Source organism: Pyrgilauda ruficollis, unplaced genomic scaffold, assembly GCF_017590135.1.
Source record: "Pyrgilauda ruficollis isolate IOZ18807 unplaced genomic scaffold, ASM1759013v1 scaffold117, whole genome shotgun sequence".
Taxonomy (NCBI): Eukaryota; Metazoa; Chordata; class Aves; order Passeriformes; family Passeridae; genus Pyrgilauda; species Pyrgilauda ruficollis.
Genome location: NW_024509988.1, coordinates 187840 through 200116, shown reverse-complemented (window position 1 = coordinate 200116; position 12277 = coordinate 187840). Strand labels below are relative to the sequence as shown.

At 56.7% G+C, this 12277-nt stretch overlaps 2 protein-coding genes across 10 annotated transcripts; both read right to left on the bottom strand.

Annotated features, from left to right (window-relative positions):
- Window positions 1-1450: 1450 nt before the first annotated feature.
- Window positions 1451-5293, bottom strand: DHODH (dihydroorotate dehydrogenase (quinone)). 7 transcript variants are annotated; one of them, XM_041483730.1, is made up of 9 exons: window positions 4993-5293; window positions 4566-4763; window positions 4070-4277; window positions 3769-3851; window positions 3058-3245; window positions 2477-2590; window positions 2035-2188; window positions 1801-1960; window positions 1451-1692 (listed from the first exon to the last, which is right to left on the bottom strand). In XM_041483730.1, exons 1-9 carry the CDS (start codon window positions 5291-5293, stop codon window positions 1638-1640), a joined length of 1461 nt encoding a protein of 486 aa, XP_041339664.1. In that variant the 3' UTR covers window positions 1451-1637. The 7 variants fall into 7 exon arrangements, 5 of the variants coding, with proteins under 5 accessions (XP_041339664.1, XP_041339683.1, XP_041339675.1 ...); XM_041483749.1 differs by having other exon boundaries at window positions 4070-4269; window positions 4993-5072; XR_005956493.1 differs by lacking the exon at window positions 2035-2188.
- IST1 (IST1 factor associated with ESCRT-III) lies at window positions 5115-12207 on the bottom strand. 3 transcript variants are annotated; one of them, XM_041483816.1, is made up of 10 exons: window positions 12083-12207; window positions 10991-11090; window positions 10250-10430; window positions 9936-10023; window positions 9575-9658; window positions 9093-9203; window positions 8581-8787; window positions 7407-7499; window positions 6221-6266; window positions 5115-6058 (listed from the first exon to the last, which is right to left on the bottom strand). In XM_041483816.1, exons 2-10 carry the CDS (start codon window positions 11076-11078, stop codon window positions 5859-5861), a joined length of 1098 nt encoding a protein of 365 aa, XP_041339750.1. In that variant the 5' UTR covers window positions 11079-11090; window positions 12083-12207; the 3' UTR covers window positions 5115-5858. The 3 variants fall into 3 exon arrangements, with proteins under 3 accessions (XP_041339750.1, XP_041339757.1, XP_041339767.1); XM_041483823.1 differs by lacking the exon at window positions 7407-7499; XM_041483833.1 differs by lacking the exons at window positions 9936-10023; window positions 10991-11090; window positions 12083-12207 and having other exon boundaries at window positions 10250-10385.
- Between the last annotated feature and the right edge of the window lie 70 nt (window positions 12208-12277).

The following is a 12277-nucleotide window of genomic DNA, read 5'->3' as shown; positions in this document are numbered from 1 at the left end:
GGACAGCGGGACAGGGACAGCGGGACAGAGGGACGGACAGCGGGACAGAGGGACGGACAGCGGGGCGGACAGACAGCGGGACAGAGGGACGGACAGCGGGGCGGACAGACAGCGGGACAGAGGGACGGACAGCGGGACAGGGACAGCGGGACGGCGCCGGGCGCAGAGAGCCTGCACGGACGGGGAAACGTGCACAGAGCTTGCATCCTGGTGCCCAACAGTTTTATTCCCTCGCGGCCTTGCCTCAGTCAGCTGCCGCCATCTCCTTCACCCAGCCAGGACACGCTCCGCGTGCATGCCGTTCTTTGCAGGTGCTGTCGTAGCTGACGATGCCAGCTGGTAGCAGATGTCCTCACTGGGATGCTGCCCGGCAAAGGCTCCGCCTGCACCCCACAGCAGGCGTCCTCCTGCAGCCCGCTCGTGCCCACGCAGAAGGTGCCATTGCCAGGGAGGGGCAGGCCCTGTGGGACACGCTCCGTGCGCTGGTGTTCCTGGCACTGCTCACTCTCAGCCACTGGCAGTATCACGTACTTCAGCATGGCACGGAAGCCAAAGGTGGCACTGCAGCCCCAGACTGAGATGTAGCCCACCTGGCCCAGGTGTACATAGTCCTTCTGGGCCAGTCCTTCTGCCCTCCTCTCCAAGAAGCACCTTCTGCTTCAGCAAGGCCAGGTCCACAGGGGCAACTCCATGCCCCGGGGCTGCCCACCTGACAGCTGTGAGTCAGACCTGGACCCTGCTGCTCCAGATCTCCTGATCCTGGTGCCTGCAGCCAGCACAATTCCCAGCAGGAAGAGCACAAAAAGCCCCACCTTGCTTAGCACCAGCCTGGCAGAAGCTCCCAGGAAGCTGCCAAGCCCTGACAGGAAGTCAGCGTGCCAAGAGTTTCCCAGCAGTTGTAAACAATTTTGGTGAAGCGGTATTGTGCAATCTTGCTCTGCAGGGTGGATTGCGAGAGGCTGCTGAGGGAATGCTTTGTGCAGGGTGAGCTGTTGCTCAGGAAAAGCCCGAGATGACTGCAGTGAGTTTGGGGTGAAGGAAAAGTCAGCACCAGAGACAAAACCAACAGACAGAAGCACCTTTGATCAGGCCCTTTCCACAAGTGACAAGGCATGACTGCAGCCATCTCCAAAACAGCTGTGTATTGGCACCCAGCACCATCACTGCCTTCCCTCCCGTCCAAGAGTCTGGCCTCAGGCAGAAGTCTCTGCCAGGGGAGGACTGATGCACTTGTCAGTCCATTCCAGAGCTCAGCAGCCCTGGGGGCTTCTCCCACCAGGAAGAGTGAGAGCAACATGGAGAGCTGATTCTGCTCAGCTGAGGAGAGCTAAGCTGCATCCCTCCAGCCCACGGGGTGTCCCCAGAGCAGTACACAGGACCAGGTGAGCCAAATGTTTATTGACACTCAGTTCTGCTGTCCACAGGGAAGCCAAAACACAGCCCTGAAAAAGCAGCACTGTCATAAAGGCCCTGTCCCCTGCTCCCCACCACTGCAGCCCCTGCTTCACCCATCAGACTCTTCCCAGGGGCTGGAACCAGGACCTCATCTCAGTCCCAGTCTGCCCAGCACTGGAATTGTCCCACCCATCCCTGCTCTGCCATGGCTCCTCCCAGCTAGACCTTCATTCTGCAGTATGTCAGCAGCGGTGATCTGCTCCAACTGCCTCCATGACGTTCTTGAAGCCCTGCTCCCTAACCAGGGACAGTGTGTGCTAGGACTGGGCTGGCACTGCTTGGGCACCAGCACACAGCTGTCCTAGGACCAGGGGCTCTCTGGGGACGTGCCTGGCCTCCACTTACCTCAGCAGCTCCTCCAGTTCCCGCTTCACTGCCCCCACCACTGGTGGCCCGTGGTACACAAGTGCTGTGTACAGCTGCACAAGTGAGGCTCCGGCACGGATCTTCTCCAGGGCATCCTGCCCACTGCTCACTCCACCCACGCCGATAATGGGCACCCGGCCTGTGGGCAGGGCGCAGGGTCAGGATGGCACAGGCAATGCTGGCATGCGCCCCCAAGCCCTGTTCTGCCATCACCTTGAGTGAGAGCGTACATCTCCCTGATGGTCTGTGTGGAGAGCTCCCGCAGGGGCTTCCCACTGAGGCCCCCAGGCTCCGTGCGCTGCCTGCTCCGGAGGCTGCTGGGCCGGCTCACGGTGGTGTTGCTCACTATCAGCCCATCCACACCTAGCTGCAGGGGCAGTAGTGTGAGGACAGCTTCCACAAGCAGCCCAACCTTCCCTTCCCCTCCTGCCAGTCCAGGACCACCCAGCACATAACACAAAGCGTGCCGGGGGACAAAGCTGGCCCTCACTGCCTGCGTGAGCCAAATCCTGGGTGACACACGTGGGCCCTCACAGACTGACCAACCCAGGACACCATCCCTACAGCAGCCAGAGAGCTGCAGGCATATGTGTCCTTCCGAGAGGTGACTTGCCAGGACCACCATGCCTCCTGCCTCCCCTTCCTACTTCCTCACCTCACAGACAACGCTGGCAATGTCCTGCTTGTCCTGTGCAGTGAGGTCAGGGGCAATCTTCACCAGCACGGCTGGTTTACGCTTGCAGGGCAGCAGGTCCCTCTCCACCAGCACCTGTTGGTGCACATGGCAGTGCAAGGCAGGGAGAGGCCTCCTGCCCCAACTAGGAGCTGCGGACACCCACTACCACAGGCAGTACAGGGACAGACCCTGCTCCTCCACATGGCACCAAAAACAGGAAAGGCACCCTTGGCACAGGGCCTGGAGCACACAGCAGGCACAGGACCCCAAGTGCTGCCTGAAGTTGTTGGGTGGATGGCTTGCTGCCTCTTGCAGGAGCAAGTAGAGGGCAATGCCTCACTGCTCCTGAGCCCTTTGCTGGGATACAGTGCCCTAGTACACCCCACGGCAGCAGCTAACAGGCACATCTCAGTGTTCCTGCCCACCATGCTGGAAAGCCACCCCCATTCCTCCCTGTGCTTGGGCAAATGCACTGGCTGCAGCAGTGGAGATAGTGCCAGGAGATGGGCTGCATCCAGTGCTCTAGCTGTGCTTTGGGCTGGCTGGGGGGAGGCACCTACCTTGCTTAGCAGGTCCCGCAGCTCAGCCTTGCCCTGCAGGTCCCGCAGCCCTGGGGTGTTTGGACTGGACACGTTCACAACAAGGTAGTCAGCCAAAGGGCCCAGTGTCCGGACCCCAGCCACATAGTCAGCTGCAGCATCAGTAGAGCTCTTGTTCTTGCCCAGGTTGACTCCAAGAGGCATCCCAGCTGGAACCCAGACACAGTTGAACCAGGGCAGCAGGACCAACCACCACCCAATGGCCAGAGCACCCAAAAAATTAGGTCCCAGGACCAGCTGAAGTTGAGGATATATAGCCCATGTATTTCATGAGGATGGGCCTGGGACTGTCCTGCAAGCACAGGAGCATGGCCACAGCCACCCCAGGCAGCACCTCCCAGCACCACAGCCTTCAGTCTGGCAGAGGTTGCCCTCAGGATCTGCTCAGCTGGGGTTCTCTTGGCTTTGGCTATGTTAGCAGACACATCCTGCCCAAAGCAACAAGTGGAGCTTGACTGCAGAGAAAACAACAGGAGAAATGTGCCTAGTCACAATGCCAGGGGTGAAACTACAGCCCCAAGAGTCTTGCTGTCCAAGTGTTCCTTGCTCCAGCCAAGGTGCTCCTGTGCCTGGATACTGGCATTACACACCAATCCTGGCCTACGGGCACCTGGGAGATGCCCAAACCTACCCTGCAGACCCCAAGAGCAAAGGCTTACAAGCGTGTCTCACCACCAGTGAGCCTGATCTGTTTCTCCTGGCGGGCTCGCAGCCTGCGCTCCACCGCAACATGGCCGTGGCTGTTGAATCCATACCTGCACCAGGACAGAGGGGGTTCGAGGCTGGGTTATGTCTGCAAGCTCTGAACAGGACGTGAGAAATAGAAAGCAGATGTGTGGTCTCTGCAGCTTTGCTCAGAACATCCAACCAAAAGCCACCACAGCTCCAAAGACGTGGGGCCACCCAAATATTCACCCTCCCTCACAGTGGGCAGACTGTAGGACATTGCAGAGCAGCTGCTCTCAGATCCCACCTGTTGATGACCGCCTCGTCCTCTGCCAGCCGGAAGACCCTGGGCTTGGGGTTCCCTTCCTGGGGCTTGGGTGTGACAGTCCCCACTTCCACAAAGCCAAAGCCCATCTTGTACAGCCCGTCCACAGCCTCACACTGCTTGTCGAAGCCAGCAGCCAGGCCCAATGGGTTGCGGAATCGCTGCCCGAGGACTCGCACTTCCTGCGGGGCTGGGGCTGGGTCAGAGCCAGCAGACTCCAGGAACATTGCTAAGGCCTCACTCCAGCCCCCTTCCCGACCCCCCCTCTCTGCCTCCCCTGCCCTTTGGGGTGTCTTTATGGGGTGGCTGCCCGAGGGTCCCTCGTCGCCCGCCACGGGCAGCGACGGGACCCAAGCCGCCTGCGCACCACGCGGGGCTCTGCTCACCCACCCCCTACCCCTGTTCTGACCGCCCTTCCCACCTCCCCGCCCCGCTCCCCGCCGCGGTTCACCCCTCCGCCCCCGCCCTCGAGACGCACCAGCGCGGGGCCGTCGGGACGGGCGGAGGGCAGCAGCCCGAGGGCGGCGGCGCGTAAAGCCAGGCCGTGGGCGGCCTCGGGAGGCAGCGCCCGCAGCGCGGGCATCACCGCCGCCGCGTAGAGCCGCTCGTCGCCTGCCGCCAGCGCCGATCCCAGGGCCAGCCCGCAGCCTCCCAGCGCCAGCGCCAGCAGCCGTCCCTGTGCCAGGTCGTCAGCAGCGCACCAGCAACGATTCCCCACCGGCAACCACACTCATCCCGTCCCGTCCTCACACAGCACGCCGGCCCCGATGCCACACCACCCGTCCCGCCCGGCCCTGCCCGCTCCAGCCGCAAGGCGAGGCCCAGCTGTCCCCAGGGTCCCATCAGCGGCCCCCCCAGGGCGGCTCCGGCCACCCACGATGTCCCCAGGGCCCCCGGCCGCTCACGCGCAGCGGCGCCGCCATCACGCTCAGCCCAACAGCGAGGACACTTCCGGGGACCGCCCCTCCCCCGTGATTGGCGGAGAGCGTACCCTTGCAGCCAATAGCGGCGCAGCAGAGGCGGCGGCGAGAGGCGCGGCCCGCGCTTTATTGAAGGAGCGCAGCGGCGGACGGGACGGGACCGGGGCACGGCCGCGGGCAGCGGCACGGACAGCCACGGCAGAGCTGCAGTGTCACCAACACGTACGCTACACTCCCGGGATGCCTCGCCCGCGACTCGGGTAGGGTAAAGAAGGTGCTGCGGCATACCCCATCAGAGCACCCGGCAAGCCTCACCCCCAGACCTTGATGGGCCATAGGCGCTCAGCACCCGGGAGGAAAGCTGCCGCATCAAAACCCCGAGGCAGCAGCAGAGCCTGTCTAGCTCTGCCCTCTGCGGGGCTAGTCGCATACCCAGAGGGCCCAGGCAGACATTGTTACCCTTCTGCAAACTGCCAACAGACTCCACTGAGAACACCATGAAGGCCAGTGAAGGCTCCCCAAGAGAAAGCCTCTGCTGGCAGGCATGGAGCCATCATGGAGGCAGCCAGGAACATCATGCATGTCTTCCCCATCATGCGCAGCTTCCCCGTACAGCTACCCACACTGACAGGGGTTCTTTCTTGCCTCGCTCTCACAACATTCCCCACAGTTCATCTCTTGGAGCAGCAAAGATCAGGAAAGTGGTAGCACTTGATGTAAGTACAGCAGGAAGAGAGCTCAAAAAGAAGAGCATGTTCATTGGAGGTTAATACAGGAAACCAATTTCAAAGGGAGTCTGTTTCAGAGAGGTGTCACAGCTCCTTCCCCTCCTTCCTGCAGCCCAGGAAGTTTTAAGTTTTCTTCTTCAGCTCCTCAAATCTCCGTGAAAGATCATCGAAGTCAATGTCTTCTGAGGCAGAAGAGTTGGCGCCAGCAGATGCTGTTGGCAGTGTGTCTGGCACAGATGGCAACTCAGGCAGTACAAAGTTATCAAAGGTATTAGGAGCTCCAGCTCTTGGTTTAGGAGAAGCTTCTGGCTTGGGCTCAGGCCCTGTTTACAAGAGAAGTATCACTGCACCTCACCATCAGCACATGCTTGCCGGGCCAAACAGAGCCCCAAAAAGGAACAGTCATTCCAGGAAGAGGCAGTACCAGGGGCTTTTTCTCAACAGCCCCTAATACCCAAGGGTTTTCCAAACCTCAACATACTCACCAGGCACTAGTGCAGCAGCATCCTTGTCAGTGTTAGGCTCATCAATCTGAAAAAGACTCTCAGTTACTACAGCTCCGTCCCTCCAGGCACAGTCACACCAGCACACAGGCAGAGCTCAGAGGCACAGCTCTGGCAGATCAGTGCACACTCCTCCCCACCCCTAGCAGGCAGCCATGGCTTTGCAACAACTTGCCTCTCTTCCCAAGAAACAGAGGCAGCTCTTCAGCTTTTCTCTCCCTCCTTGTCAACTAAAGTAGCTTCATGGACCATATTCTGGAACTGGATCAATCAAGCACATCCACTATCAGATCAGAAAGATTTATCAAGGTAACCAGTGGGAAAACACCGGCCCCTTCATCTGTGTCATCATAGCTCCTTGCTGCCTTTCTTCATAAACCACTGACAGGCCCTTGTGACTAGCAGCAGGGTATGAAATGACCCATCTCAGGTCTTGGTATGTCTGGGAAAAAGGCTCATAGCACACTCAGCTCTGCTAGTAAAACTTATTCCCTGCATGCTGCAGCCCTCAACACCCATTGCTACCCAGTTCACCTGCACTGCTGCACCTGTGAGAACACAAAAGCGTCAGCACCCACAATGCTCAACTGTGCTCCTCCCTACTCAGGATGCAAAAACAAACAGCATGTCACCACAAGCAGAGTGGCAGGCACGATGACAAACTGCAGCAACAAAACCAGAGACAAGCATAGAAAGGGAAGTCTCCAGCCTCTGCTTTGTTGTCCCTAAAGACTGAGGAAAGTCTGTGAAAGGAAGAGTCTTTAAACATACAGCATCTGGGTCAGCCAAAATTGTCATCCAGGCTGTTAATTAGTTCAAAAACCATAATTAAACAGACTCAGGGTGATAAACCCTTCACACTGCAAAAACCAGAACTTGTGGATTCTGCTCATTAACTGTTTAACACCACTTTAACAATGCAGTAAGAGAAATCTTGGCTTTCCTTTGCAGCCAAAGCACTGAGTTGAATGACGAACTTCACTCCACAAGTCATCCTTCAGTCATGTGCACTGTGATTCACTATAGTAGCAAGCAATGCCAGCACCACCCCAAAAGCTCAAGAAGTTAGCAGCAGTATCCTTTACAAACATTTCCCTTCTCTGTGGCTACCACTGCACTCTGAGGATCCTTCTGCTGACTGCAATGGCCATGCATCTCAGGCACTTACGGACTCGTATGTGGGTGGGTTTGCCGGAATTGGTGGTGGGTGGATATTAGTGAAAGGCTGGTAGGTCCCCACTGGCAGGCCACTGAAGTTCTCCTGTACAGAGAGATCAGTCATGCAGCAGACTACTCATCTCAGACACCACACGTCTACAGCTGCCATGGGAGTCACAGGAAGTAGAGTCTTAGATAAATGCAGGCAAATATTCAAGTGGGTAAGAGTTTATGCTTACAAGGAAGAGATTCTCAAGTATTAAGACAGACGTAGTCACCTGGAGCAGGCAGACTAACTAGCAGTCAGCTAACTGGACTGTGGGTTATTCTAAAGAACCAGCACAGGTAAACATTTCATCTTTCAAGGCACAAGAAGTACCAAGCCAATAAAGGAAATACTCTGCCATTTCTGGTCCTGTGTGCAGAACTGCAGAATAGGAAAGAGGTTTCTGGCTCACACAAGGCTTTGAGTTGTCCTCATTTGTCACACAACGGCGCCTCAAAGACCCAGACCTGGCACAAGCCCTCAGCATGTTTAGGCCTGGGCCAACTGCCAGCTGATGATACTTGGCCCAGATTTTCCACAAAAAGTACTTCACCACTACTGGCACCATATTAAGACTCAAAGCCTTCCCACTATTCTGCTCTCCAGTCTACACAGATATCCTGTAAATTACTTAACTCAGAGATCGGAGGAGTTCTTTTCAGCTCCCACCTTCCACCCTTACAACAAATCATCTGCAAGAGCCATTGGCTCAGTCTTCTCCCCTTGCAGGTCTGAAGGCAGGGCTCTTCCACATTTTTCTGTGCTATTCCCACCCCACAACACTCACCTGATTTCCTTGACTGAATCCTGGCACACTACCAGCCTACCAACTTCAAAGTGCAGCTCCAACTCCTGGACAAAAGCCTGGCAGTCAGAAGACTGCCTCAGGAGTTAAGTCTGGACTCCTCTGTTCCCTGAAGGCAAAGAGGGCTGGCTGGAGAACAGGCACCTCCACAGTCGAGATGCAACATTAAGCTTCAGCTGCACTGCCAACAGCCTCCATCCCATGCATTCTCACACTGAGAAGATGGCCTTCTGACACACTGAGCTACCAGGTACAGTCAGCAGGCATAGAGCTAAGCACCACAACAGGAGTCTTTCACAGAAAAAGGAAAACACACACAGCCCAGGAACTTACCGGTCCCTTAGGAGGTGGATAGGAGAAGGGTGGATTTGTTGTTGGCATGGGCATAGGCATCATCACAGGCATGGGTACCAACCCGTCATGACCTATCATTGGGGCTGTAAATCCACCACCTCCGCCCGCTCCATGGCCACCCTTCTTCACATCATCCGTGAAGCCCACATCAATGAGATCTGCCTCTCCACCCGCTGGGGCTTCAGCCTGGAAAGGGTGGAAGAATTCTGCTCACCAACACATCTCTTATGATCACTACCCTCTGTACACATTAGATGCAGCATTTGTCAACGGAGAAGACGGGAATACACAACAGCAGAACAGAGAGCAGCTATACAGTGGTATTAACATGAAACAGAACGGGAACCAGGCTGTAGCATATGTAACTACTGCCACGTGCCATAGGAGTGCATAAAGGAAGAAGGATCATGCTATGCTAGGGCTGTCTAGAAGACACCAAAGCACAAGGACTACCCAGTTCACTGCAGTGCCACATCCTGGGGCTCACTCACCATCACCACTGAGTCAGGCTCATAGGGCACATTGTAGTTTTTTGCAATCTCAATGAGGTATCTCTCCACCAGGATCTTGGGTGGTGCTTCCACGCTCAGTTTGTGCATCAGCTGGAACACAAGCGTGGAGATTTAGTAGGGCCAGGGCAATGCAGCACCCAACAGCTCTGTACCAGTGCCATCCCAGCCAGGGAGCAGCAGGCAGCCCTGGGGAGGCCCCTCCACCCAGTACAACATGCTGCAGGCAACCATAGGCCAGGACTCTATTTTCTCTACCCTTCCCCATCCACAACCAGCAGAGCAGAGCCTCCCTGCCTGGGGCCTCAGCACCATGCTCCAGCACAGGCAGGCCCTGGCTGCACAGCACCTACTGTGCTCCAGAGTGACTGCAAGCATCAGCCACTAGCCAGGGGCCCAAGGGGCAGCAAGCCTCGGCAGGTGTGGCTGCTCTGCCAGCTCTGCCTGTTCTACCAGTTCCTTACCCTGTCATTGACTGTCCCAATCTGGTTTGTCCGGCACAGCTTCCCATACTCCTTGCTGTACTTAGCACACAATTGATCAGCAACCTGCAGCAGGAGATAGCAGGAATGTGCATGTTCTAGAGGTTTTCTCCCACCTCAAACCACATATCCATTCAGCTCCCTCCCTCATTTTTCCCACTGAGCACCCCCGTTCGGCAGCTGCAGCCACGCCAGATGCTCCAAGGACATCTGGTTTCCATCTGCAGAGCCCATAAAATCCTCTGTTTTAATGATAAAAAGTCCCAAACAAGGGCTTCCATCAGCATCTGGCAGCATCACCCCCACCCTGCATGTGCAGCATCCCTCAAGCAACCCTACTCACAATCTTCAACTCTGCCACTTCTGACTGGAGGCGTGGTGCAGCCCAAATCAGTGTCGATACTGCCTCTGCCAGGCCAGAATCCAGCTCCCTACGACCAAAGAAAACAATTCTCTCTCCACCCCACGCACCCAGCCTTTGCTGCCATCAATCTGCTTAGCCTTTAAGTTCCCATCCTATGCACTGGGCTCCACAGTCCCCCATACATGGGGAAGAAAAGGTCTCTGGAGAGACAAACATGGGTGCCCTTCTGTACCCCAGACCTGTCCCCAGCAGTGCCCCTTCCTGAGTCCAGAACCCTCTCAGCCAGAGCTTACTTCATGGACTGGATCAGGCCAAAGCGGGCGAGCAGCAGATCACAGTACAGCTCCAGGATCTCCATGGCCTCCACAAGGTAATCTTCACGGATGATGTGCTCCACACGAATCCTGGCACGCTCATCTTTTCCAGCTGCCAGGTAATCTGCAATCTCCTTCCTTGCCTTCTGGGCCAGCTCAGCTGCAGCACACATCCCAAGCCTGGTCACTGTGCTGGCCTGGGCTGCTGCCTCCAGACCGCCCACAAGTCCCCATCACACATAAAGCCATCAGCAGCTTCTCTCCCCTAACCTCTGCAGCATGAGACACTCGGGCATGGCTTGGCAGAGCCCTCATGTCCAGGTCCATAACTTATGGGAGAAAGGAAGTGCACTTTAGGCTGCTGGAAACACTCCTGCGCCTACAACCTCCCTGTGTCAGGGCAGGGCAGGTGGGGAGGATCTCCCACAGCACCCAGGGAGTTCTCCACTGTGCTGTTAGCACACATAGCCCACAAATGTTAGCTGTTAGTTACCACCCCACAAAATGCACTGCAACAGCTGCCAGGAAGGTGGACAGAGGCCACACTGTGGCCAGCCTGCTCTTCCAGCTCCTTGTGCACCAGGGCAGGTTGCAAGGCCTGGGTCCAGCAAGGAAGAGCAAAAAGCTACTCAATACTTGGCCCATGAAAGTACCCCGACTTTCTCAAGTCTCCTGAGCTCCAAAAGCATCCTGGGTCCCCCCTGCCCCCTTAATACTCACTCTTTTTTTTCTCCAGTAGCTTGAGGCGATTGATGACGAGGCGCAGGTTGACTCGCAAGCGCTCCGCCTTGAACCCAGAGCCCAACATGATAAACCCTTTCTGTGGAGAAGGGGGATGGTCACTGGAACCAACAACTGCCAGTCAGCACACCCGACACTGTTTTACTGGGCGGGGAGGGAGGCCAAGAAATTCCTCATACAAACAAGCCCTGGTCTGCCAATCCCGAATCTAATTATTTATAAGTGACTGAACCTCGAGCACTTAATATTACCTTTCCCACTTCATAACCCTGCACCTCACCAAGACCAATAGGACTGGCCTTAGAACTTCAAGAAAACTTATTGGACATTTTTTTAAAAATGGAAAAGTCAACTGAAGAGCCCAGCCCATCTCTGTCCTATCGAAATACACGTCATAAACCAGCTATATAATTAACTAGAGGACTTAGTTAGAAACTAAGGTTGTAAGGATCTCGTCATCAGAAGGAAAAAGTTGCCTTTTCACATTCCCCACACTATCCCTGCCTACTGAAGACATGCTTAGTCTCCCAGGAACCAGTTCAACTTATTAACCCTACAGAAAGCAAATTCTAACAGTATTTTAATTATCGCATTCTGTTTGCCAAAAACTATTCATCAAGGAAAACCGTTCATCAAGGAAAAGCTTCCTTAAAAGACAGCACATAGAAAGACCTCGGTTTGGATCTCACCTCCCCATCCCTCTCTGCCGGCGGCTCCACCGCCCAGAGCGGAGCGAGCCATGACCTGATCCGGCTGCCGGGACGGCCGCCAGCTACAGCAGCCGCTCGGCGAGACTCGCCGCTTCTGGCCTAATGCCCAGGGACAGTTCGGACAGCGGGCAGGAGGCCCTGCATGAGCTCCACCGGCGCAGCTGCACCTGAGGGCTGAGAGGAGAAATCCCTCTCCCTCCCCAGGTAGGTGGTACCGAGAGAACATCCCACAGCACGAGCGGAGCAGGTCCCAGGGGCGAGTCCCAGGGCTGCGGGAGACCCTGAGGCAAGGCTCCCCGTCACCTTCTCGGACGCCGAGCGCTCCCCACGGCCCTGCTCACCCTCCTACGGCCCAACTCACCACCCGCCGCTCCGCAGGTCCGTCACCCAAAATGGCGCGCGGCGGCCGCAAGACTTCATGGCTTGCGGAGTGATCCTCACAGCCGGCACTCTCCCTACACAGTCTCCGGCACTGCCCGCATCCAGTCCGGGGCTCAGTCGAGCTGGCGCGGCGGACGCTGTCCCGGCCCGCTTCCGCAAATGCCGTCCTGGAGCA